Here is a 26386-nt window from a genome sequence, read left to right as displayed (position 1 = left end):
AGTAACATGCCGACTGACTTTATCATCCGTCAAAACACATTGTCTACACGACAATGGAGATAAACAGACAAGGGAGGCATTCATCCAATATTTCTAAATTGGAGCAGTCGATATCTCGTCTGGCTCGGGAGTAAAAGTGTCAAAGCGTTTAACGTTTCTCGTATTTTCGCACCTTATCTCATTTCCTTCCTCCAGTTCTGTTTTCTCTCTCTCTCTCTCTCTCTCTCTCTCTCTCTCTCTCTCTCTCTCTCTCTCTCTCTCTCTCTCTCTCTCTCTCTCTCTCTCTCTCTCTCATTTTTTTTTATCATCCGCGAAGCGTTTTTCGTCGTTCTAGTGTCAAGGCAAGCGTATTTAACGAGCGTTAATACACGAGCGCGAGCGTCTGTCCGGTTTGCGCAAGTTGGAGAACAATCAATTGTCCGTTTAATTAATTCCGCAAACAAAAAGGTCAAATACACGATCCTCTCTCCCGCTTTCTATTATTCCAGCTTATTTTCATTTCCCACCCTCGAGTCGCGACATCGGGTCGCGACACGCAGCGGGCATATCCCACGCGGACATTTATCGTCCATACTCCGAAAAATCCTGTCGACCGCAAAATTCTCGCGGAGAGGCAGCGGGCAGATGCGCCTAGTGTCACGTTCGACGTATATCTCACAGTTTCCCGACGTCATGGCGCAAAAGGCCTTGCTCGGGAGTATGCGAAGGGAGGAGGCGGAGGGCGGAGGAGGTGGCGGCGAGCAGGAGGAAATGCAGAAGTAAGAGGAGGCGGTGGTTGCGGGGGAGGCGTAGGAGAGGCTGAAGGTGGCGAGGAAGGAGGATTCTCTCCTCCGTCCTTCGCGAGGACGACGCAGGACGACGAGGGGGGCGGGAGGGAGGGAGGGGTAGGGGGAGTGCCGGGAGGGTGCGGTAGACGTGAGACAAGCTGATGACAAGAGACGCGTAACGAGGAGAGGAGAGAGATAGATCGACGTAAATGCACCCCCGATATCGTAGATAAATATATGATAGGGCGCGGGAGAGGGTGGAAGGGGACTTACCTTGTCCGAGGGTATGGTGCGCACCGTAGTCATCGTAACTGATGGCCAGGAGGCGTCGTGTCGCGAGTAATCCAGGGTAATCGGTGAAATCCGTCTCGATGACGACGTCGGGCGTCTCGCGACGTCCGCCGACGACGACGACGACGACGACGACGGCGACGACGACGGCGACGACGACGGCGACGGCGACGGCGACGGCGACGGCGACGGCGACGGCGACGGCGACGACGACGACGGCGACGGCGACGGCGACGACGACGGCGGCGACGAGGTCGATGACGATGGCACAGTGATCGTCGAGACGGTCGTCGGCGACGAGGACGACAGAGTAGAACGACGATGCAACGGGAGCGACGAAGGGCGGGAGACGAGTCGCGATCCGCAGGTGCACTCTACTCCCGAACTACGAAGACGACGGCGATGACGGCGGAGATGACGGCGAGGACGACGGCGAGGACGACGGCGAGGACGAAAACACAATCTTTCTCTCGCGCTCACGCAGGGGCCCGCCTTGCGCGCGCGCTACACTACACCATCTCGATAGGCCGCGTCGTGTCGTGTGTGCCACCTCGCACCGCGACCGACACCCCGCTCGAATCGCGAGCGCTATCGCCGCGATTGGGCCGATGGCCGCCACCGTGCGTTACTTGTACGCGTCCGGGCCGGGCCGTTGTTCGGGCAACATGTTTTTAGCGGACGCGCTAAAACCACCGCACCAACTCCGCAACTCGGGGGGATACGCCGCGGGGCAACCGCCGTGTGACGGACGGACGCGCACTCCTCGACTCCTTCAGCCCCGGGGTGTAGTACCGCGTACTCACCGCACCGCACCGTACCGCACCGCACCGCACCGCACCGCACGCATGCACGCACGCACGCACGCACGCACCCGTGTCACCCGTCCCGTGACAGTGCCAAACACATAAAATGGCGATCTCGCGCTCCCTGGAGCCGAGAACTTCGGTTCGGATCGGAGCAAGACGGGCGTCGCGGAGGTAGCGCGATCGACTAGACGGCGGACTCGATGCCCTCGATGGGCGCCACGCCAATGGCGCCGTCGCGCCGTCGGCCGTCGGCCGTCGTACGCAGTGAAGTTGCGCGCGGTCGCGCGTCGCGCGCACGCGCGACGGACGCGAGCGCGAGGTTTGTTCTTTTTCGAAAAACTGTCTGAACGGTGCACTCTAGTGCCATAAGCTAAAGTGAGACAAGTATATTTTGTTTCGAAAAAGGACAAATCTTATATACTAATCGAATATAACATTAAAATAATATAAATATATAATTGATTTAAAAAATAATTAAGAAATTATTAAGTTATTTTAATTAAATATAGAGATTAAAAATTACAAAATAAAAGAGATAGGCAAGATCAAAAATAATTTTATCAAAAATTTATTGTAAAGTAAATATTTTAATGTAATTAAATAAATAATGGTAAATATATGTAATAAAATAATTATAACAACTGAAAAATTTGTATATAAAAATTAAATTTTTGAGGTAAAATTAAAAAAATTAAGTTAAACTAAACCTTATATATTCACTTCACTGTCATTTTTTATGCTAATAAGATGTTAATAAGATGCTTCTGTTGCTTACACTTCTCTTTGCACTTAGAATCTTCGCTTTCTCTCTCTCCAACGTCTGAATATAATTATATTTATCTCATTTTAAATGCAAGAACTTTTAGGGACTTCAAGCAACACGAACAAACCTGATGATTCGACCAATCCGTGAATTCCGACTGTGGCGACGAATTCGATAAATACACACGCCACACACCGCGTCGTCTTGCGACTCTTGCGTTTTCCGCATCCGGTTTTGAATGATATCGCGAAATCGAGGTGTTTGCGTGACTTGTTGTGCGTTTCGGCGATAAAGGTGATCCAAAGTCAGAACGAAAAATAATACAGGTACGCGGCAGCGCGCGAGTAAGATCGCTTCGGAGGTCCGCTCGTCTGTAATCAGCGGTGAGTTCACTCGAATCCTGTGCGCGTCAGGATTCTGAATTATTATTTCTGTAAGCATAGCGTGGACTCTCGCGTGTCCTTCGAATTGGCGTAGATATATGCTTTCAAATGGCCGAGGACACATGTATCTTGATATTTCTTTTGCATCGCAACGTCGTAGACGAACTTCTATTATGCGAGAATAACATTTGGTTAGGCTCGTTCGAATTCACAAACGGAGCACTTTTGATAGACCGATATCTGTTTGCAGAACAAACATGGAGATGTTCAGTGACAACGTCGCGCAACAGCTGAAAACGTTCGCTCGGCATTGCATCAACAATCCGTCTCTTCTGCACGATCCGAAGCTATCCTTTATCAAGGATTTGATAGAACATTATGGCGGTAAGGTACCAGAAGCTAAGACCAACGATTCGTCAGATGCCAAGACAGAATTTGAGAGCAAACCTGCGGAACCACAGCCCGAACCGGAACCGGCGAGTGAAGAGAGTGAGGAGAGCGACTTGGAGCTGGATATGACTGGCGTAATCGGTTTGTATATTTATCTTTTTCAAATCGTACGTATACTTTTACGTTGTTCTGTGTAATAAATATATAATAATGCAACGTGTGTTTCTTTTGTTTTTTTAGAACCGGACGAAGATGCTCCTCAGAAAATGGGAAACTTGACTTTGGAGCCCACAGAGGAAGAAATTGCAGAGTCGCAGGCAAAAAGATCCGAAGCGGTCTCAGCATTTGTGGAGAAAGATTACGAGAAGGCCATACAACTTTATACAGAGGCTATTGTATTGAACCCTCAAGCGGCCTTGCTATACGCTAAACGCAGTCAAGTTTTCTTATTATTGAACAAGCCAAACGCTTGCATTCGTGACTGCAACCGTGCCATAGAATTAAATCCGGACAGCGCAGCGGCTCACAAATTCAGAGGAAGAGCCCACCATCTGCTTGGAAAGTTCGAGGAAGCGGCGAACGATCTGAGACTGGCCTGTAAACTTGATTTTGACGAGCAAGCGGACGAATGGCTACGCGAGACCACGCCGAATGTAAGTAACTTTACGTTTTGCATGGGAAACATTGCGTTTGGCATAATGAGTGCATTCTGTTTTGCATGCGTAGAGTACTCATATCTCGCCTTAAAAACAAAACGTTTTTATATAAAATATGAGTTTCCAAAGCGGGTTACTATTCAACCTCGTATTTCTTTACACTCGTGACCTTTAACTTTCTTAAGTTCTTATAAAGTTGAGGCATATGTGATGAAAATTAAAGTCGAACCCAAAACTTGTCGACTATTAGTTGACCATTCTCATATCACGTGCGTCCAGAAAATAATATTTAAGAAATAACGAATATTTTGACTTTTAAACGTCATAGTCAAGTTATAAAATTCTACAAAATTTTTTTAAAATTTTGTAAAAGTCTATAAAATTTCTTAGAGAAAGTAATATTTTTGTATAACTGTTGCATTAAAAAATGCATACGCATTTTAATAAGAATGCAACGTTTGTAAAATGCAGCTTGCACGGATTATTTTATAGCTTACAATCCATGTTTAATATGTAACTGTTACTTCGAAAACAAGTTCTCCTTTGATAAGATAAGCCTTTGCAAACTTGCTTACTTGCCTGCTTATCAAATGCGAGTACATATATTTAGCTATTAAATTTTATAAATAGATGATTCATTGTATTTGGGTATGAAATGACATAGCACGTATACATAAACAGCAACCACGACACATGTTCTTATTTAAAACGTACACTTGCCTAAATGTAATTATTTATGTGTGTGTGTATATGTATCATATAATGAATCTTATAATTCTATCTCAGCTTAGATATATGTATATATTGTGTGTCAATATATTAACTCTATAATAACTAAAGAAATAGATGCCTTGATAACATATGTCTGTAACATTAAATTAACTTGACGTAATCTTTGTATAATGTAGAATAACAATGATGACAGTAGCAACAACAATGGTAATAACAATAATATCAACAATACACATATTCAACGCTGGATAAATTATGTTATATTTATATTATTATTTTATATATAAATGAAAAACTTGCTTCGGTGTTCGCAATTTAGAGTGTAAATCACTTGCGATGCCTCTAACATGTTCGCGCTTTTACTGACAAAATTAATGTGCGTATAATGAACTGAAAACATTTATTATATTTACCTTAGAATCGTGATATTTGGTTAGGATCATGGATGATAATCTAATTATTCAGAACAGTTTGTTTAAAATTAATGAAATGTATTTGGAACAGATAGCAACAAAAACAGTTTAAAGATATAAAAAGATTATTTAAGAATTCAATTTTAGATTGTGAATTTTGCGATCTAGGATTTAAATATTTAATGACCAAAGGCTTTGAAAGAATTTAAGGACGGTGTTTGTAAATCTGAAAAGTGAAACAACTAAGAATTTGAAAATTTACAAATTTTAATATTTAAGACGTGTATATGCATATCTTAGATATTAAAATTTAGTTTTCTAATATATATAGAGAGAGCTATTTTATATGATACGGTGTTTAAAGATATAGGAAACTTATATTCTGTCTAACAAGAACTAGAAGGAAGCCTAAATTTTTGTAATCAAAAATACGTCGTGATTCGTCTCACACGTTAACTGAGCAATGCGTGAGAGATCAGCATATCTTTAATTATTTAATTACACATTTTAATAAGAACACAAAATCAGCTTATACAAGGTATTCCACAAAAGCCACAAGAAGAGATCATTTTATCTCTTTTTCGTAATGGAAATATTTCGGTATAATTAGTTTTAATTTCCCCGGTACAGAGGGATTTGGCGGACGAAATCGTCTACGTTACGTCGATTCTGGAGAGTCTATCTTCTTCCGAGATAATCAGCCAACGTCGATTCGTCGTGAGAATTTAAGGATTCGGTGCAACGGTGGTTTAATTTACGTTTTCAAAAGCTCGAGAAAATTAAACTTAAAGTTAAAACAACTACAATTAAGACGAAAATGATACGACGATTAAGACGAAATCTAAATATCTAAAATAAAGTTAATTTTATAGACAGGTCAATCTCTACCTCTGAAATTAAATTTCTTAAAATTAAGATCCATAATGAATATGAATAAAAGTTTGAAATTCCCAAATTAAATTTGGGAAAGAAACAGAAAATAATGAAATAAGTCTAAATTTCTGGATTCTTTAACATTAAGTTTTGAAGAATTTTTTCGAGCATCTAGAAAACTGAGGTAAGCCACTGTCGCACCGAGGCCTCGAATTTTCGCCGAGAGGAACCGATATCTGAACACATAAATTCAAAGGGAACTCTCACTGTCCGCTTTTGGATCGGAATGGTAGCACTCGCATTGTTTTACCAGACACAAGCAATACACTTGCTCTTCTTCTGCAACCGGAGGAAGTGTTCCGACCACTGAACTCGTGATATCACACTCCACATCGTGCTCACGTTTTTTTTTCACATTGCGCCATGTCTTGAGGGACGAGGCTAAACTATTCGGATCTAGAAATTACATGGAGCGTTACTCGCCCGTTCGAATGATGGTACCCCCCCAATTTTCGTAACTTCGAGACTCCATGCCCTTCTGCCTTTCGCGACCGTCAGCTTCTTTTGCTGCGAACCGACTTCTTGTCATCGGAGCACCTCGAGTATAACTCGCGAGGGTAGCGCGCGATCTCTAGCTGCCTGTGTTTCAAGAAGAAAATCCTTGGTACCATCTCAAATATCGGACCACGTTTTTCAGCTTGTTCACCGTCGTCGAGCATCCTCTAAAGCTACCAAGGCATTTCGGCTACAGGCTGAGTGTATTTCTTCTCTCGGTCTAGCGAAGGTAAACGTCGCTTTGTCGCCAGTCCAGTATTTCACATGGTATCAAGAGCTCCGTTCCGGAACGCGGATACGCACTCAACTCGGTGGGCTGTTGCCTTCGTTCTCGTGCAGCACCGCCTCTACCGACTTCCTATAGTTGCCCACCAGCTCGGGTAGATCGTAGGCGATGGCCACGTCGAGCCTGTTGATCGGACAGCCGCGGAAGTACGTGCACGTGGAGCTCAGCAGCGGGAAATCGTAGAGCGGATTCAGCCGGAAGAAATCACGGTAGACATCCGGATCCGGTAGATCGTAGCGCGATATGTTGGTGAGAGTGCTGAGGCCCTCGTAGATGTGATAGTCCTGCGGGTTCTCGATGATCTTATCGCTGATCTCTCGCTTGTTGCCGAAGAATGTCTTGTGATTGTAATACGTCGTCAGATAGCAATCTACCATCTTAGCGTGATTGCGCACTCGTACCTGAAATTGACAAAGATCAAACGCGTCAAGTGGATTTGTTCCAACAAAACGGTACATTTAATTCTTTAATAGATTTGTATCGTGAATTTCTGTATTATTTTTTTCTTCGAGGAAAGACCGATTACTTTTCGCTAGAATTTATGTTTATGTAAACTCACGGCGAATCTTCTGGCGCTCGCTATCTTGTGCTCGACCCTCTTGGTTATTGCGGAACGTAGGTCGCGAAGGAATGCGCGTTCTTGAGCGTATAACAACCTGGTGGGCGCACCAGCCTCGTAGGGTAACGACCATAACGACGTGGAGTACATTATAGGCGGCTCCGCGCTTGACATGAGCGGTGATATATTCCAGATTAGGGCGCCTTGCACCCTCATGAGTTCCTCGGGCTTTACCTGATCGGCTTTGTTGAGAACAATACGAGTCTGTTTGAAAGTAATGTTAAATTATATTAGACTTTTTTTTTTTAGGGCAAGTCTTGAGGCAAATAATGCTCCTTTACTCCAATATTGTTATTTTTGTCTTCTCACTCACCTGATATTCTCTTCCCTTTAACTGATCAAGAATCGCCTCGGTTTCGGGACCGACGTCCAACTTGGCGGGATCGTAAATCAAAAATATTATGTCCGCTCGATCGATGAACCACTGGCACGCATCATTAAAGGGAAATAAGCGTTGAACTTGCTTTCGAATCTCTAAAATACCTGGAATCTCGACGATGTTCACCTAATAATATATCAGATAATATACGGAATTTTATATATTATAATTTTATATATTACGCATAAATTGCCTCGAATATTAATTATAATTTTATTTTCTCTTCCTTTCTTCGCATCTTTTAAATTCCATTATTAACAAATTTTTAATCATGTGTGATTAATATATTAAAATGGTTTGATTACAATTGTAAATTGAAACTTTACCTTAGAGTTTTTAAAATTTAATAAAGAATAGAACAAAATTTTATCTCGCATAATTTTGAGGATTAGTTGTTAAAATGTAAAATATTAAACGTTTTAAATACTTATTTTAAGTAAAAATCCAAAATTTAATTTCCGATATATGCAATAAATATCTGTAAACGGATAATCATTTGCGATCGCTTACTTTTTCGAGCAACTTGTTATTAAGTCGCAGGCCTCTGAGACGATCCAACAGACCCTGTCCAAACTTCTGCAGTCCCGAAAAGGTCCAATCGGCGGCCAACTGGGTACCGTCGAGAACCTCCTCCTCCTCGCCGTGCATTATTATGTTGAAGTACGCCGGTGATGGCTCGGCTCCTGTGTCATTTTTTCCATTTGGCGATTTGTAATGCTCTTCTAAGCACTCTCTCAAACCACCTAAACACTCTCTGTATATTCATGCTCCTAGCATGCCATCTACTGCTAATTGTAAGTCTTAGCTACTTTATCAGCGCAAAGCCAAAGAAGAAAATGTAAGGAAGAGATATCACGATTCCCTCTTTTAGTTAATTACCCACCTGTCCTCAATGACACTGGCTTGTACTCGATGTCGAGCAGATAGTTAATGATAGACGATTTTCCGCCACTCCACGGTCCCATAAACAGCACTAGTGGCTTGGAGAATATTTCAGGATCTAATGAAGTAGAGTAATAGTTATAGATTAATGTTTGTAAATCTTAATTTAAAGATACATTATTTATTTTGCCTTAATACTTGAAGTGAATGAATTAAAAACAATTAATTTTAAAATCATTGCTCGCTCACCTCCGAAATGCCTGTTGCTCAAGTCTCTATATTTGTACATAGTCTCTAACGGCTTTATAGCGGAGTCGTAGAGTCTCTTTAGATCCCTAAGAATAATATCAGCCTCTCTTTCTATAGCTCGTTCTTTTCCCTCATTTTCTTCGTCCAATTTTAGCAATTGATTAATGTGATCTCTAGGCCGAAGATTCTCCGGAATTTCGATTTCTTGATCTTGAATTAAATCCTCCTCTGGAGTATGCTCCTGTTCTTCCTCACTGGCACCTGACAATATAGAATTGTATTATAAATTATATTAACTACATTCTACGTCAATAATATAAAATGTAACAATTAATATGATTATATTATAACAAAGATAGAGAGGATGAATTTATATAATTCTCGAATATTATTTATAAGATCTTTTTTACCTTCTTCTTCAGATTCGTCATCTGCTTCAGGGTCTTCTTCACCGACTTCTCGCTTGCCGCGCAATTTTACCTCTTCACTTTCCTCTCCCTCGGACTTTACGTCCTCTTCTTCCGATTTTTCATCTTTCTCTTCAGTCTTCGCATCCTCCTCTTCCGCGGATTTCGTTTCACTTTCCTCGGATTTCGCCTCTTTTTCCTCCTTTGATTTTGTCTCCTCTTCCGCCGACGTTCCCTCTTCTCCTTCAGCAGATTTTGCTGTTTCTTCTTCTTCCGACTTTGTTTCTTCTTCTACATCTGCGGAATCTGCTGTCTCAGCATTTTCCGCGCTTTCCTTTTCTTTTTCTTCACCCTCAGCTTCAGGGCTTTCATCTTGCGATTCCTCCTCAGTGTCGCCTTTCTCATCCTCACCGCTTACTGTCTGCTCTTCGGTCGATTCGGCGCCCTCTTCGGCTTTACTGTCACCTTCTTCCTCTTTATCAGATTCTTCTTCAACACTAGCTTCCGCCGATGCTTGCTGAGCTTCCGCCTCTTCTTTAGACTCGACTCCTACTTCTTCAGTGGCTTCTTTGGACTCCTCTTGTTCCTCGTCTTTCGATTCTTCGGTTTCATCCTTTTCTTCTTCGGACTTCGCTTCGTCGTCTACTTTCTCCTTCTCCTCGGATTTTTCGTCTTCTTTTGTCTCTTCGTCGGATTTCTTTTCGTCTTCTTCTTCAGTTTCCTCTTCGCTTTCCGTCACTTTTTCGGAGGAGTCGGTTTGGTCTCCGTCGCCTTCAGTTGCCTCAGCGGACGCTCCCTCAGCTTTTTCTGAATAATATTGGTATTTTCTTTTATTATATCCTTCAAATACTTGCATTTTCAAATCCGAAAATATCACCATTTATTTAAAGCATCAACGATTATTAATTCTACCTTCACCACTTTCATTAGTCGCAGGTTCTTCTTTTTCGGATATCTCCTCTGCTTTTTCTTCGCTAGCGTCGGCTTGCTCTTCGGTTGCTTCCTTGCTCTCGTCGCCAGCCGCTCCCGCGCTTTCCTCTACCGATCCCTCCTCGTCCTTAGCCTCTTCTTTCGAAGCGTCGTCTCCTGCCTCGCCAGTCTAAATAAATACATTTTTGATAGTAAGATTTCTTTGGAATATTCCATATATTGCAAATGAACTTTAATTATGTGAACAAATTAAGGGTCGTGCTTACTTCCTCGCTCGCAGGTGATGCTTCCTCATGGCTCTCTTGGTCGATCTCGATTCCGACCTCTGCACTGGTCTGCTCCAAAGATCCTTCAAACGAAATATTCTAGAAATCGCTGTGTTCCAGCTGAGTATTCGCCATCATCTAATATTACCTGTGCCGAGATCCTTCAGCGCCTTCTCGATGTATGGTCGACATAGGTCCTCGGATGGTACCTGGGTTGGCTCGTCGCACTGCACTCCTGAAACGTTATTTCAACGTTCAGCAGTTTTTGCTTGAGTCTCAAAAGAAATCTTTGTTTTATATTTTACGTATGCAATGTTTTGTCAGAGAAATAATTAAAAATTAAGTCACTTAAACAGAACAAAGAAATTTCTATGATATAATAAATCTCCTAAAATATTCTTAATATTTATAATAATGATTTTTTACGTGAATTATTTTAATCTATTATCAAGATCTCTATTGAAATATTCAGAATTTCTAATCAAACTTCTTATTCAAAAGTTTTTGTAGGATTTATCATATTTACAACTTATTCTAAAATAAAAATCTTTAACATATTAGATCACAGATACACGTGTTTTTGCTAAAAGATGACTACACACGTGTCATCGTTTAGTTCCGATATAATTGAATTCGTCAAATTCACCCGTTACCGATTCACCGTGTCTGATTAATTCGCGATATCGAATAGCGAACTTGACGTTACTCGAAGTCTCGCATACGTGTAACGCCGAGATATTTACATTGTTCGTGTGTCGCCGTGTGTGCCAGAAATTTTCGGCCAGGAGAATTCTCGTTGCGCGCTTTAACGCGACCGTGCCAAAAGATATCGCGCGCCGTATTAGATAACTCACCGCACGGAGCCTTCGGCGACGGTGAGTTTAACGCCACGCGACCACTAACCCGAAATATCTGACCCAGGTGACGCAAGAGACCTGTCAAAGTCATTACGCGCACATTCTGGCCGAGCGGGCCGTGCGCGTGTTCGCGCCCGGTGACAGGTGTTCAGGAACACCTAGCGCGACTTGTCATCCAACGTGTCTGATGAAAGTTTTGCATTGCCGCATCAAGTGCGCTTCTTTTACAAACGGACGTACGGATTTTACGGATTAACCAGCTGGTTCTTGTTAAATGATACGTTTGCGAATTTCAGCGAATCCTTTAACGTAATCGAAAATTGATCGAGGGTTGAAAAAGTTAATTGAACATAAAGAGAAAAAACGAGAGAGAGAGAGAGAGAGAAAGAAAAGGCATACGTTAAATGAAAAGAAACTTAAAAGTGCAAGATGACGTTCCCCAATCATTTTATTTTATCTGGAGCTTTAATAACTATATGAAGATATACGTGTCTCTTTTCCTCAATTCAGATAACTAAAACTGCTACTTGAAAGAGCTTGGACTCTTTGCTATTGTTTTCCGTATATTTCTAATATTATTTGTTTCTTTAATAGTCATGAAATTAAATATACCAGAATGTAATTGGATATACATTTCATTAATATATAGAACAATATTCTTGTCTTGTTGTCATCCTATTTGAGTAATCTGTATCCTTGCGCGAGACAATTGTATCCCAAATTTCGTTAGAGAGCTGTTTGCGAGGAAGAAGCTTCTCTTAACTTCTTTTTAACTTGTATACAATATCGACGGTAGTTTGCTCGTGACGGAACGTAATTTAATAGGCACTACCACTGCGAAATGCGAAGACGGTGGAATTTCCACCGAAGAAAATGTCGATATCATCTTTCTAGGCGGTACCTGGGACGTGGCCGGCTTCTAAGTTTAGCGGCGGGTAGGCGGCTTTGAGCCGAGCAACACTCGAAAATATTTATATATTAGGCGAGCGAATCGTATTTTTATCATCTCTTCCTACGAGGAAATATTATGAGTTGATTGGACTGCTCGCTTTTCCGTCGGTTAGACGAAGTTTATTAATTTAATAGGATATCGTATTATTTTTACCGTGATTGGTCAACGTAGTAGCGCATAGTAACTTGGACTTTATGTCGCGAAGAAAATTATTGAGATTTTCGCGATGTTAAATAAATTTCAAGCTGTTACGATACGCATGTTTATAAAGCATACCATGAAACTTATGTATTTCGACTAAAATTGAAATTAACATAGTTATATTTTAAAAAGCGATTAAACTGATGCAAATTGATAAAATAAAGCTATAAGCGTGATAGTATTAGTGAAATTGCAGAGCACTCTTGCCAGTTTCATTTGATAGTAGCTTGAGCTTGGATGCCGCCGGGGTAGTACCTCAAACGTCAGAGAATCGTAGTTTATGAGTTCACGTGATCGTACGTAAACACGAGAAGTTTCGTTTTGCGGGATATCTTTACGTGTCTCTCCCTCACTTATATCTCATTGTTATATCACATACCGCAATTTCTGGCACAAGGTTCTAGTTTTTGTAACTTCTCCGAGAAACAAGATCCAAGCAAGATCGTTTCATGCTTTTAATCGAGGCCCTTTTATTAGCTTTTCTTGGATTGTCAACCCATTTTCCTCTTTGACCACATATAGCGTTACGTGAGAAGCAAATATAAACCTTCCCTTCTTTTATAATATAAATAATAATATTAATTAATTAAATATAATAATATTTCGATCAAATGACGAAATCCTCAATATTTTGATTCAATGTCATATTTCGATTTCAATGGAGAAAAATGAATATGAGTGATTTCTCTCTTGCCATGTTTTGAAACTTAAGTCATTTTTAAAACCACTTTCTAAGACTCCACCCTAAGTCATTATCGAGTGTGTTATCGGAAAGTACATAATTATCCTATCACTTCCTCAGTGAGAAAATTTGTCTCCCGTCGGTTTCCGTGATGGTGCGATAATACGAACAAATTTTGAGTTACGAGTGATAGGAGGAGACGCATGCAGGCAGCTGTCGTTTGGCAAGCGCAGCTGCGCCGGATAAAGATAGAATCCCGAGTCTTGTTCCATAGTCTACGATATGTATAGCTTTTTGCTGCACTTAGTCGTTAGAAATTTTTGCGACCATCAACGTCATAAAACTTGATACAAATCTAAAATTTGACACGAATACTGCTTTCTTTAACTTTATCTTCATAAAATATCATTGTTTCCTTTTTCACACGTGAAAGTTCATTTATAATCGTTTAATGAGATACGTGACCGCTACTTGGGAAGCAATTCGATTTGTCATAAATATTGGAGGTTACGATAATAATTAAATTTATTTTAAATTTATTCGACTTGTTATTTAATTATAAAAGAATTGAGAATGGAATTTATTGATGGTCCGATCACATAGCTAGAACAATTCATTTCTGGAGATTTAGAACGATGCTGGCACGGATTTATGCGGTTTCTTATGTAATTATCGTGCGCGCGGGTTGATGACAGCCAACTCCCATCGATTCCTAAAATAACAAATCCTTGAATCGACGACTTTTATTTAAACTCCGAGACGACGCGTTGGGCGCATCTTCAACCATCAGCAATTCAATTTATTCAATTATCGCACAAAGTGAAATATTTTTATTTAAAGTACATCTGAAATAGACACTTAGTGACTTATTTAAAAGGCATCATTTGATTTTATTAATCGCTAGTTTATGAAAAATTATATGACGAATATCTTTTGAATTTATCGCATTTAGTGGATTATTTAAATTACACGATAAATAAAAATAATAAAAGAAATGATAGAGTCAAACGAAAAGGATAAGAAAATAGATATAGACGTAATCTTAATTTCGATAAAAGAGTAAAATTATTGTATTGATTAGAATCTTTCACGAAATTCTTAGTAGATTCTTAGCGAAAGGTATTAAATTATAGCTGAGTCATCAGTGCACGTATAGAAACGAGAAAGCTATAGGGGTCGATGACGCGAACCGGTAATTTTACGTAACATTGACCTTCGTCAGTCAATCGTCATAGTTTCGTCAACGTTACAGTTCCATTGTCGTCGACAATCGATGGTCAATCGTACGAAGAAACTATCCTTCCCACATTCTTGCTTACTACAGCAACTCCGGTTGTAATTAAAACATAATTAGAACAGGTTTTGTTCAAGATCTGGCTTTGATGTTCAAACTATAACAATCTAACTATAGCACAATCAGGACGAACTCTTAATATTTTACATCGATGACAAGATCAGTAAAGAAACGTCCATACGAGACAAACGAACTGAAAGCTTCGAATCTGTTGATTAGACGAGATCGACGAGATCGACGAGATCGATCGGTCGACGAGATCGAATCACTGGCCGCACGAATAAATTTACGTTCGCGAGATCCAGCTCTCAACGTATACGATCCAGTTCTTCGAGACGCTAAGGCTCATCCGCGTGGGGTCTGGCAGTTTTACTGACCTCGTAAGGTAACGGCTAGAACGCTCAGGAGGAGGCCCACGACGAGCGCGGGTCTCATCCGCGCACCCGTCATCTCGTCACACTAGACACTACGCGATCGGCCGGGGCCAGGGCTGGCACACAGCTCGTCCTCTCTCACTTCTCGATCCCGTCGTCGCCTTCGACTCCAACTAGCCCGCGAGGCACTGGCATTGTCACTACCGCCAAACCCCGAAGACGCCCCTCTCTTCTTCTTCCTCTTTACCCCACGGGCGCAATGGCAGCGGCAGTGGCAGCGGTTCGTCGCTTTTCCCCTTTTTCTTCTCTTCACCGTCCTACTTTTCCACGGGCCCACCTCGTCCGGACCACCTCGTGGTTTATCGGTCGGACGACGGAAAAACTTCCGACGGATGCGGAAGCACCCTCACCCTCGCACACGTTATATCGAGTGCGTCATTGAGCGACGTGGCCAGACTCGGCCGCGATCGACAGCTGCGAGAGTTCTCTATCGACTCTACGAGTACTACCCGCTTTGACGTTATTCGACGATTTGGCTTTGGACACCAGACGCATTAGCAACAATGCAACAATTCGGTGATTCAAACCAAAATCCTGAGTCGCTCTTATCTTTGATATTGTCTACTCGTATTCCTGATCCTGATTTAGTTATGACGTATTGGGTAACGTTAATGGAAAGGGAAGAGGGGGGTCTCTTATGACGAGGAGCAGTGAGTAGCTTTTATTTTTACGATAATCACGGAGACGCGACATAGATCAAGGTCGCCTATTCCACGCGACTACGTGAGATCCGCGATTGAAATAGTTGTTAGGATGTGCACGTAACTTTGCCGAATATCAGGATTCATTGACCGGTGCTCGTCGTCAATTATTTCAGACTTTATTATTCCAAAAAGGAAGAAGAGAAAATGTTTTGTTCCAGCTTCCAATATTAATTGGAAATCGCCGATATTGTTTATTCAAATTCTAGTTACCATTATCTGATGTTTAATCATCCTGAATTTATTAATTATAGCTTGATATTTTTGAGGATGATTCTAAAATTGGTCCGATCTCTTCATTCTCTAGTAATCTTCGTGTTCTTGGCAACTTTGTAACTAACAATAACTCTTCAAATACTAGTACTTCTACAAATATACATACTGCATAGTGTCTTTCCTCTAGAGCTAATGTCGCGCGGTTTGAAATTTCGGGCTATATCGTGGTGCATTTAAAAATATCTCTCGGCATTCCCGGTGCTCATCAGAGAGATCTATCTGGACGAGGGACCAGGTTAACGACGTAAATCGTTGACCGTTTGACGATCTTGTTGCCGCAAGCCACATCGTACATCGTACGTCATCTCCGCGCGAACCTCACTCCCACAATTTCTACCACGACTTATTCTACCCATTTTTTTCTTTGCAACGGAAGTACTTATTTCCTACCGTTGCTTCTTCCACCTAGCTTCGCTAAGCAGCTAAGCAGTATGGTCCACTCAGCCGAAAATATGTGCTTTAAAGTTGCGTACGCGCAGTCGCGCATTTAACGCCAGATGTAATGATGTAATGAAGAGATAATATGCAAAATTTGACGGTGAAATTTAGAGGTATAAAATTCTGACATTTGATTTGAATTTCCAAATTTTATCTTCAGGATTAAAATCTGGGTTTTAGTTCTCTCGCATTTTCAACATTTCGAGAGTATTAAGTTATTATTTGAAATTTTACCGAGAATATTCTAAATTTTTTGCACAGATTTTGATTTTGTGTGACAGAACTTTTCTTGATTTTAAAATATCTAAAGACTGAAAGATTTCGTTAATCAAATATCATTAAATACCATCACCATTGGTTTTTGAATAAGATTTACATTAAAATTAAATTTTCAAACTTAATTATTTCGCATATTTCTTTAGTTAGTCAATTATAATCATGGAGAGGAGAATTTTGCTGCTTCATTGGTGAAGGCGACTAACCGAAGCGTAGCGCACGACCAGAGAGATGAGATTCGCCGCGAAATACGCGCGCACAGACGCAGAGGAGCGTCAGAACCGCGGGCGCCTTTATATTTAGAAGCCCGGGTCGCATCCGTATAAGGTGGCCCGTCGTGCAAAAGTCCTCTCTTTCTCCTCTCCTCCCTCTCTCTCTCTCTTCGTCTTTCCCCTTTTTTTCGCTAAAAACTCGCGGAAGCTCATATACTTAATTAATTAGACTTATAGTTGAAAGAAATGCTTAATTACCTTTTGAAAAGCCTTCTTGCTTCAGTAAAGAAAGTATCATGCACAATGCATGACTGTATGTGTGCACGTGTACATATGTGAATGTTATTTATACATCTTATTATCTCATTATACGTATGATGAAGTGAATTAAATAAATCCTTTAATGCACAGAATACTTTTGTTTTGCGAGACGTACAATAATTTTAACAATTTTTTTCTGTGTATAAAATTGCAAGAGTACGAGAGAAGCAACGACTTTTGATTTTATTCAATTTTTATCATATATAATTGAAATGCGTTAATGAATTCTAACTACACTCGAGAAGGCAATTAGCAATTTTGTCATATATTTGCAAAATTTATATTATTTGTTATTTGCAGTTGGATCTCTGTGATCATTTAATTTTCTACAATATTCGACAGTTCCATAATTATATTTTAATTTAAACGGTTGCAAACTAAATTTGCAAATTAAATTTGCATTTATCAGAGCTTGACACAAGCATTAGGTACTTGGGTCTAATGTCGGAGACTTTGATTTAATGTTTTGCTTTTTTTTTCGGGGAGACAAATACTGGCGGCTAAGTGGATCGCTTCGCGATCTATAATAAGCTCGTTAATTGTATATGGTCACAATATGTATATATATATTTCAGCCAGGCGTATTCCACGTCATTATAATTTAAGATTTGGACTCGTTCCTAAAGACGCACGGTAGATCACTCTCTTTTCCGTAAAAGATCGCATGGATGTCTCATTTATTTCTACCTATGTTTAGATCGAAACCTTGCGCGTTCACCATCAAGTTCACAGCTTCGTTCTGCCGCATACTACCCCCTCTCGCGCTTAATTCGCGGTCGCTTTTAATTACCTACTATCCCTAGAGCACGCTGACTTCTTACGCATAATATCTTTGTGTATAACATCGTAGCATTCTAACATGCACTTTGTCAGATTTCTTTTTTAAACGTCTGCATATGTTAGTAAGGTAGGTAAGTTGTAACTCTCTTGGTTTTATGTGTACTTAGCTGTTCTGATATAGTTTTAAGTAAATATAATTTTTTAACAAAAGGAATAGTTAGACAATAATTATGTACTAGGCGCGAAAGATCGAGGAACACAAGAGGAAGAAGGAACGAAAGGCGCAAGAAAAATTGGAGCGCGAGAGACAAGAAAGATTGCAAAGAGCGCGAGAGGCCGCCAAAGCTCGCGAGGAAAACACGCGAACTTCCCAAACGGAGGCGGGCAATACGTCTCCTGGCGCGGGAGATTTCTATCAATTCCTCAAGGATCCTGATGTACTTCAAGCTTTCGAGGTAAGTCGCGAGGAAAAAACTATAGTCTTTAATAAATGAACAGTACTAGTCGTGTATTCGTGCTCTCTTTCGGAAAATATATAATGTGTTACATGCTACTATATAGAAAACTATAAAATATATATTAACGCTCATATATTAATTGGACTATATTAATAATGCGAATACTTCTCGATATTAATCGGTTTTCGTACTTTCGTATAACTTCATTTTAATGATAATTTGGACGCTTATTATAATTTTTACAATTATACATTTTAAAATATTAAAAATATATATGTACGTATAATTTCTAACAAATTTAAATAACCAATTTTAATTTCATGTAAGTATTTCACGTTTGAACATATATTTTTTTCTTTTCTTCCGCTTCTAAATAAAGAAACAATAACAGATTACGTGATTTAGTTAAAATAATTTTTGTGAATCTTCCGCGACGATGTGCAAATTATTTATTTTCATGGATGAATGTGCAGGATCCGGAAGTGGCCGAGGCCTTCAAGGAGATCTCTACGAATCCGTCAAACGTCCTCAAATACCAGAACAATCCGAAGATAATGGGTCTTATCAATAAGATGGCTTCGAAGTTCGGCGGTGCTGGCGGCATGCCGGGCGCTGCCGGAATGAATTTCCCGGGCGGCATGCCCGGTTTTCCCGGTGCCGGGGCAGGTCGTTTCAATCCCCCGAATCCTCCTCATGATGACGTTGGTCTCGACTAATCGCAATCTAATCACCTTACAACGAATACGGAGAGCGTGTTACATTTCGATTAGTTTGACTCATTAAAGGCTGATTTATGTTAATTCTTCTTTCATGTTGCGGTGAATTGCGCTAAAAAGGAAACTCATATTGAAAAGAACTGATAATTTAAGAGGTCCTTTAAGTGTAGGATTAATCCTAGTACGCGTCAGCAGGTTTCTAAAGATCCTGTATTTAATTCTTGTTGTTCTTTTACCGGGTAATCTTCAATCTGTGATTTCAGATTACTTAGCTCACTTAAATTTCTTGAAATTATATTTTTTGTGTTCTATTTTTTTGAATTACTTATGTATAAAAAAATCATGCTTCTTGAAATAAAGAATGATAAATTATCTCTCGAGAATAAAATGTGTGAGCGCCTTTAATGAGTTAAAGAACGCTAGCGTTTGTTTATCTCTTGATCTATATATGTAAGAGTGTGTGTGTGTATATATATACAGTATATACACACAATGTAAAGCTAGATAAACATATATACACACAACAGCATGCATCAGTGATATAACTATATCTTCGAAAGAACTTTTACTGTGAATCAATATAGTTTATATATTATAGAGCGCTCTTTGTTTTTTAAAAAGATGAATTTTATTGTGTACATTTCATTTTATTACCTAATGCTCCCATCGATCGCACTCTGTTATCGTTATCACCAGCTTCTCAGATAGGTATGTTTTCGAAATAGTGCCATTAGCAGTGTGTCAAGTATGTTCGATTCGCAATATCGGTATAATAGATGTAAGTATTCTTTTTTATTCTATTGTCTACATATAATTGTCGAAATTTCCTTTTTAATATTTATCTTGCTTAATATCTCTATGTCAGTGCCGTTAATAGTATCGTGGTATAATTAATCGCCACCGGATTTATTAATCGCAAGACTCAAAACGAATAATTTCATGCAAGTGGTTTGAAAAGTAGAAAATTTAGTGAAATAGACATTAAATTTATTCTTAAAACTGATTAATATTTTTATATTGTTCACTTAAGAAAGAATAACTAAATCGGCACTGCCTCGCTATTTTTTCGTCCAAAAGATACAATATACTTATGATAAAGTGAAGCATTGAACACGAATTAATGCTATTTCTTCGTATGCGAGATAGATAAACTGTCACGTTGAGTACTTATAAGGTATCAAAATAATGCGACCTACAAGAGAGCTCAGCAGTAGAACTCCATTTATCAGAACCATATTTTGAGAAAAAAATTTCATAAATCGAGCGTTCACTGAAAATCTTATAAAATACAATAGTCATAAAAAATGATATAGTTCTTCTTTTACATTGTCCTAATTAATAATTTGTAAGTACGAAAATACCGGTTTGCGAACCAGTAATCTTAAGAACGTAGTCTTTAAGATTTTGAAAATTATCTCGAATCTTCGATTAAAATGAATACTGATTGCGTATATATTGGTAATAAAATTTTCATAAACCATTAACAGTAGATCGAATAAGTGCTTTTTACACATGATTAGTTATATATTTTATATATAGATAAATATAATTTATATATGTATAAAATATATAACTGTAAATTATAATAAGATGATTTCAAGGCATATGCGCGTCTATAACTTTGATTATGTATCCATATGATCTTCTATTATTTGAAGTATAAACGTATAAAAATAATGTTAGGAAGAGGGAAACACACTTATTGAAGAATTCTATTTCTTAGATTATATTCAATAAGTAAAGTCATATTTCTAGATATAATAAACGGAGTTCTACCGAGAATTCTGTTTCGTGTGTGTTATCCTGTCAGATCCATATATAAAATGTTTGCAATAAATATGTACAAAAATATACGCTCGCGAATAATAATTACAACTCTTTTTCAGCATTAATTAGTAAGGTACAAAGCATTGCATCGCCCATTCGTTTTCACGAATGCGATGCAATCCCGATGGCTCTCGCGATAGAGACGCGGAATCTATTGTCTACGACGCACGTCTATAACAATCATTTGTACACTATATATAGCGTGAGCTTAAAATCTAAAAATATTGCACGTGAAACCGAAAGGTATATCGCACTCTCAGAGACAATCATTGCAAAAAAAGCGTTCTACTTCAGATATGGAAAAATCGTATGTAGATTATTAATTTAGTCTGCTAATTTTTAAACCAGTTTAGGATAGGTCGTAATTATAGAATTAGTTTACTTTGAATTATTTATAGAGTTTACTAGAGAGAACTTTACAATATGGGTAGTACGATCATAAACATGCTCCGTGCATTTATCTCTTAAATTTACAACAATTCAGCCTTAAATAACACAAAATTCTAAAAGACTTCTTAGAAAGAGATTAGACTTTTTTTCGAGACTTCTCTTAGATTCTTGTTCGTTCAAGACAGTCGCTTCTTCGTCGCAATCGCAATGGTTGCGTTACGTTCTCCTAATTTTGAGCATATGTAAATTAGGGTGCCATGGCACTTTTCTGAAGGTCGACGCTCTTGTCTCCTCCTCGGGCGATAGATTATCTTCATTGGCCTCGTCGATCGACGCTGGCATAAGATCAATGTCGGCGCTGCTGAGTACTCGCCGGTGTCGCGTCGCGTTCATCCGAATACCGGCGTTCCATCCGCCGGGATCGCTCAGTACTCGACGATGTCGCCTCTGGCAGCCGCGGTGACGGTGATGATGATGATAGTGATGGTGGTGATGGTGGTGACGGTGCTGTTCGGATATTAACGACGCATCGCACTCCAGACTCGGTAGGCGTTCGAAAACGGGAAAAACGGGATTCGGATCCAGGTACAGCCAGCTCGCGCTGTCCACGTAGGGGAGAAGATGCATCGCGTCCAACGGCAGCGGATTCGGGTGCAGTAGCCGCTTGTAAGCGTATACGTTGTCCATCGGCACTGATCTCTCGGGACAGTAAGGTTCTTGCAAGCCAGAATGCAGTCTGTCGACACGACATGTGTTTCATAAGCAAACAAGATGTTAAGTTCATCAAAGCATATTAACTTTCATCCAAAAGTTACACAAAAAGTATTTAAAAACATGTATCAACTGTGTAATATGCTTCAACTTCAAGAGAATTTAAGATTCTTTGTTTAATATATAAGGAACGCTACATTTATGGATTGAATAAAATTACTCAGACAGTACAATATTAAAATTATATTAATACGCGACATCAAGTATTGTAATCATGATTTTAATCAATCTTCAAGAATATTGATACTATTTCGACGAACCTGCACGAGACTCGGCGTGAGATTCTGCGCTGTCAGTTGAGAGGGTGCTCTCCCCGTGGCGTTCTGTAACACTTATTCCACGCCTCCAGCAACAGCACGCAGCTGTGGAACCTATAGAAAATTAGAAGAGGTAGCCCGATCCTGGACAGCACGCCCCAGGCGAGCACGCCGAAGAATCGTAGCTGCAGCTCCTGCGACAGCCAATTCTGCGTGATCACGGTGTCGAAGGCCCAGAGCACGGCGTTGCTGAACAGTAGGAAGGTGATCACTTGGCGACCGGGTTTCGCCAGCATTTGGAAGCGCGTTATGCAGGAGCGTCGCGAGGTCTCGGCGATCAGCGTGCTCTGCGCGAAGCACTGCACCAGCTGCAGGATCGACATTGACAGCAGCATGATGTGTCTGGCCCGCGTGTCCTCGGTCTCGTCCTGATCCGACATGGCCAGCGAACAGGCGCACACCACGATGGTGAATACGGAGTAGAGTTGCACCCCGAAGAGCGACACGTTCGACAGAAGGCTGTCCAGGGCGGCCGGTGCTCGCATCACCACCGAGATCTGACGCACCTGCACGAGACCGCTGGCCGTCATCAGACTACTCAGCGTCAGGATGCCGATCAGAGTGCCGCACGTGAGCCACGACAACGTGGCGGAGGGGAAGTTCTCGTCCTCTCGCACGACGAGGAAGATGAGGATCACCACGATACCGGCGACCATGCAGAGAATACCCAGGAAGAGGCCCTTGCTAGAACCGTCGCAACCTACCCGGCTGTGGCTACTCAAGTCTTTGCTGCCGTGGAATTTTTGTTTAGTCAATCGACTCCGACCGACGTTCTGACCCATCACGAAGGTCACCGCCGCGGCGATCAAACTGAAAGAGAAATAATTGGAGAAATTATAAGAATTGACTCACGTCTAAGACTCGCACGAAAAAATGAAAAATTTATATTAAAATTTAATTAAAAATTTAGATTTATATTTATGTTTAGATTTTTATCACAACTTACAATTTGATTTAATTGACGAATAAAATTAACGAATGAACCAAATTAGAATTTGAAAATTTTAATCCAGTTGGTAAATATTTAACATAATACGTACCTAAATTGTACGATAAAGGGATATAAGAAGGGCATGCTTGAAGTCCACAGCTGTCCCAAGGTATTAGTGTTCAAGCATTCTTGCAACGCGATTACTTGCGAGATTTGCTCGTTCGAAACAGGTTGATAGGGCTTGAAGGTGCCTCCCTTCTTCGCCGAATTATCTGAAATAAGTAACTCGCGTAATTACTTTGGAAAAACTTCCTCGCCAAAGCGAAAAGTTGACGAAATATATACCTAGAAGATCCCGCGAGTGTCTCGTCAAGGATCCGGGGAATCCTCGAAGACTCAGGGGAGATACGGACGTTTGCTGCTCGTGTTGCGCCAAGTGTACAAAGTAAGTCCACTCTTGCGCTGTATCCCAAATCACCAGACGCGCCCAGACCGCGACATTGGTGGCCGCGAGATGCGTGAAACCGAATCTGGCTGCAAGACCGAAGCGCTCTACGAGCACCTGAAGGAACAGAGTGACGAACAAATAAGGATTTATTCTCTTTCGAATGGGAATGAAATCGATTTGGAACACTTTAAAGTAGTTTTAATAAAATTTCATTTAAATTCTGTATAATATTTATATAAGTTTTAATCTTTAAAAATCCTTTGTTCTGATTCAAACGCGGCGTACGATCACGTCAGTGTGTACGATATACGTAGGCCGTCGACGCATCAGAGCGCGACGAAGAATCGCGTTCACGCATTGTCTAACTACGAACGTAAGATTGATGCTTGCCTGCGAGTTTACGAAGAGAAAGTGCATCTGCAAGAAGGTGAACAAGCCATGCAGCACCGGATGCACAAAGACCACGTCGGTCAAGCACTCGGCACCCTGCATCATCGAGTGCATTGCCATCTCCAGGCCGTTGAAGACCAGCGTCGCCAGGCCGAACACTGAAAACATACAGATAATGAAATAGATAATGAAATCCGTCCCACAGCTAAGATTTTCTAATCGAACGAGCAAAAGGTGCTCTAACAACGAGAGTTCCAAGTGAATTTAAAATTATATTTGTAACGAATACCGATTTAAATATTAAACGGGTGAAAGGTGAAAGGTGAAAGCTTCACGAGAAATTTTTAAATCCCAAATAATTTTTAAACTAAATGTCCATGTCCTTCAAGCGGATTAACGCTATCTCTTACAGAGCGCTCCGACTCGTATATAGAAACTGGTCGGCGCCGTCCTGGCTCTGGAGATGTGCGCCCGTTTTAATGATCCGAATCTGGTGAGCGACGCGCCACCGAGTTCCGCGTCTCCGAGCCCGTTACCACCTCGGCTTAAGCTGCCGCAACTGTCGACCAGCACCCATATGTAGATGCCGATGATGACGGCGATGCTGCCCACGTAGAGATACATGAGAAATACCCCCTGAAAGACGCACAATTACGGATCTCCTTCGTATGTGAAATGCGCTCGTTATGCAAAACGCAGATACTAGGAATGCGATTTGGAGCGTCCCTGAAACGGGGGACCACCCGGGCGGAAAAGGGTCATCGGACTAGATAAGCGTAGCGAACCGGTTATCTTGAAACTCGCGCGACGACGTACCGTTTCATTTACGTGGCTCCCTGATCTGTAATTTACGTGAATGGAAGCTCCTCCGTAATCCCAAAGCGCGCGCAAACTCCGCGATTACGGCCGTTTCAGTACAGATTATTTGACATAATTCCGATTACATTGAATCGCTACGCGGTTTTAATCCCGATAATCTCGCACGTAGTTCCGGTACCGACGATATTATTCAATGTATAATACATAATTATCTCTTATTTCTCGCATTTTCAAAATGCTTTCTAAGATTAAATTGGGGATTCGAAATTGTTCCTCAAAATTATGCAAATAAAAGATCATATTAACTGTTTTAGAAAAATCTGTTAGTAAATCTGGATGAAATATAATATGTTGTGATGTACTACGATAAATTGTGGAAACTTTGTTGAATCAGCTTTGCTGAAATCAATTTAAGTGATATTGCAAATTTCATCAACTAACTGTATCGTGATACTTTCAAAACGATGCAGATAATCTCTTTAAATAATTTTAAATGAAGCCCACTTTCTGTTGAACTGTGGACATTATTACGTTCTAAGATAAAAACGAGCAATTAATTTTTTGTATCGCTATAGGATCTGGGATTTTCAGAGGGTATCCCGAATCGACGTGTTTTCAGTTCAAGGCTGTCCGATCGACACTCGCGCGGACTTTCCCCAGATTGTGTGAAGTAACGGTACGATAATTCTAAGTCCGACATCGCGAACGGTTATACTTTCGAGACTTTGACGTGTTGCATGTTATCCCGGAGCACGCTCGCTTTCTTGGCCGACGCGGGTATCCGCGATAAGGCGATTTATTTATGGAACCCGGTCGAGCGAGTTCGATCACTTGTACCTGCAAGCTGAGCAGTGGCACAGGCGTGTCCATGACCTCGGCCAAGCACACCGCCAATGTTAATACGACGATCAGCTCGCCGTACACGTTTGAGAGAACCACCCATAATTGCGAGCTGTGACACAAAATAAGAGATCAAAATTAGTAATTGTAATCTCTGTGTAAGATTTGAAAATAATAAAAGAAATAATCTTGCTAGGATGATGGACGCATTATATGTAGCCAAGATATTATCTGAGAGCTCTCCGCTACTTGTACTTCAATAGAACTTCGATAAAAATTCCAAAATTAAAATTAAAAAATAATTGAGAGAAATTAAACGTTAAAATTTTCAATATATACAAATAAGCACGCTTTAATAAATAAATAAATCTCTATAGGTGGTAAAATAGGGTAAAAATGTTAGCCCAA

At 40.5% G+C, this 26386-nt stretch overlaps 4 protein-coding genes across 8 annotated transcripts in view; 1 reads left to right on the top strand and 3 right to left on the bottom strand.

Annotated features, from left to right (window-relative positions):
- Nucleotides 1–2098, bottom strand: part of Ubl3 (ubiquitin like 3) — a 46768-nt gene extending 44670 nt beyond the window's left edge. Inside the window, exon 1 of the mRNA XM_071703283.1 lies at nt 1041–2098. Coding sequence (XP_071559384.1) covers nt 1041–1073 — 33 coding nt within the window. The 5' untranslated portion in view covers nt 1074–2098. The remainder of the gene's footprint in view (nt 1–1040) is intronic.
- Nucleotides 2099–2802: 704 nt separating this feature from the next.
- LOC139770955 (putative protein FAM10A4) lies at nt 2803–21096 on the top strand. 2 transcript variants are annotated; one of them, XM_071703280.1, is made up of 5 exons: nt 2803–2953; nt 3261–3541; nt 3641–4053; nt 18311–18526; nt 19003–21096. In XM_071703280.1, exons 2-5 carry the CDS (start codon nt 3268–3270, stop codon nt 19243–19245), a joined length of 1146 nt encoding a protein of 381 aa, XP_071559381.1. In that variant the 5' UTR covers nt 2803–2953; nt 3261–3267; the 3' UTR covers nt 19246–21096. The 2 variants fall into 2 exon arrangements, with proteins under 2 accessions (XP_071559381.1, XP_071559380.1); XM_071703279.1 differs by having other exon boundaries at nt 2816–3010.
- LOC139770953 (uncharacterized) lies at nt 4731–15473 on the bottom strand. 2 transcript variants are annotated; one of them, XM_071703273.1, is made up of 11 exons: nt 15011–15473; nt 10796–10882; nt 10648–10730; nt 10364–10550; nt 9455–10258; nt 9045–9305; nt 8797–8913; nt 8424–8656; nt 7848–8039; nt 7475–7738; nt 4731–7316 (listed from the first exon to the last, which is right to left on the bottom strand). In XM_071703273.1, exons 1-11 carry the CDS (start codon nt 15081–15083, stop codon nt 6933–6935), a joined length of 2685 nt encoding a protein of 894 aa, XP_071559374.1. In that variant the 5' UTR covers nt 15084–15473; the 3' UTR covers nt 4731–6932. The 2 variants fall into 2 exon arrangements, with proteins under 2 accessions (XP_071559374.1, XP_071559375.1); XM_071703274.1 differs by having other exon boundaries at nt 8424–8596; nt 15011–15469.
- Nucleotides 20016–26386, bottom strand: part of LOC139770954 (proton channel OtopLc) — a 28558-nt gene continuing 22187 nt past the window's right edge. For all 3 annotated transcript variants that reach the window (XM_071703275.1, XM_071703277.1, XM_071703278.1), the window contains exons 3-9: nt 25976–26090; nt 24730–24955; nt 24320–24477; nt 23827–24043; nt 23591–23753; nt 22494–23360; nt 20016–22198 (exon numbers count right to left, since the gene is read on the bottom strand). In XM_071703275.1, coding sequence (XP_071559376.1) covers nt 22526–23360; nt 23591–23753; nt 23827–24043; nt 24320–24477; nt 24730–24955; nt 25976–26090 — 1714 coding nt within the window. In that variant the 3' untranslated portion in view covers nt 20016–22198; nt 22494–22525. The remainder of the gene's footprint in view (nt 22199–22493; nt 23361–23590; nt 23754–23826; nt 24044–24319; nt 24478–24729; nt 24956–25975; nt 26091–26386) is intronic.

The sequence above is a fragment of the Temnothorax nylanderi genome, unplaced genomic scaffold, assembly GCF_030848795.1.
Source record: "Temnothorax nylanderi isolate EJ_2023f unplaced genomic scaffold, tnyl_v1.0 TNYL_tig0035_pilon, whole genome shotgun sequence".
NCBI lineage: Eukaryota > Metazoa > Arthropoda > Insecta > Hymenoptera > Formicidae > Temnothorax > Temnothorax nylanderi.
This window is presented reverse-complemented; position numbering and strand designations above follow the sequence as displayed.

What these genes read in the sequence shown, in the direction of transcription:
- LOC139770955 (XM_071703280.1), top strand. Translation starts at nt 3,268, where the DNA reads ATGGAGATGTTCAGTGACAACGTCGCGCAACAGCTGAAAACGTTCGCT. An exon ending in TACGCGAGACCACGCCGAAT is followed by an intron (nt 4,054 to 18,310) that starts GTAAGTAACTTT and finishes ATTATGTACTAG; the next exon opens with GCGCGAAAGATCGAGGAACA. An exon ending in ATGTACTTCAAGCTTTCGAG is followed by an intron (nt 18,527 to 19,002) that starts GTAAGTCGCGAG and finishes ATGAATGTGCAG; the next exon opens with GATCCGGAAGTGGCCGAGGC.
- LOC139770953 (XM_071703273.1), bottom strand. Translation starts at nt 15,083, where the DNA reads ATGACGGGTGCGCGGATGAGACCCGCGCTCGTCGTGGGCCTCCTCCTG. An exon ending in ATAACAAGTTGCTCGAAAAA is followed by an intron (nt 8,040 to 8,423) that starts GTAAGCGATCGC and finishes ATATATTATTAG; the next exon opens with GTGAACATCGTCGAGATTCC. An exon ending in CGAGCGCCAGAAGATTCGCC is followed by an intron (nt 7,317 to 7,474) that starts GTGAGTTTACAT and finishes TGTCAATTTCAG; the next exon opens with GTACGAGTGCGCAATCACGC.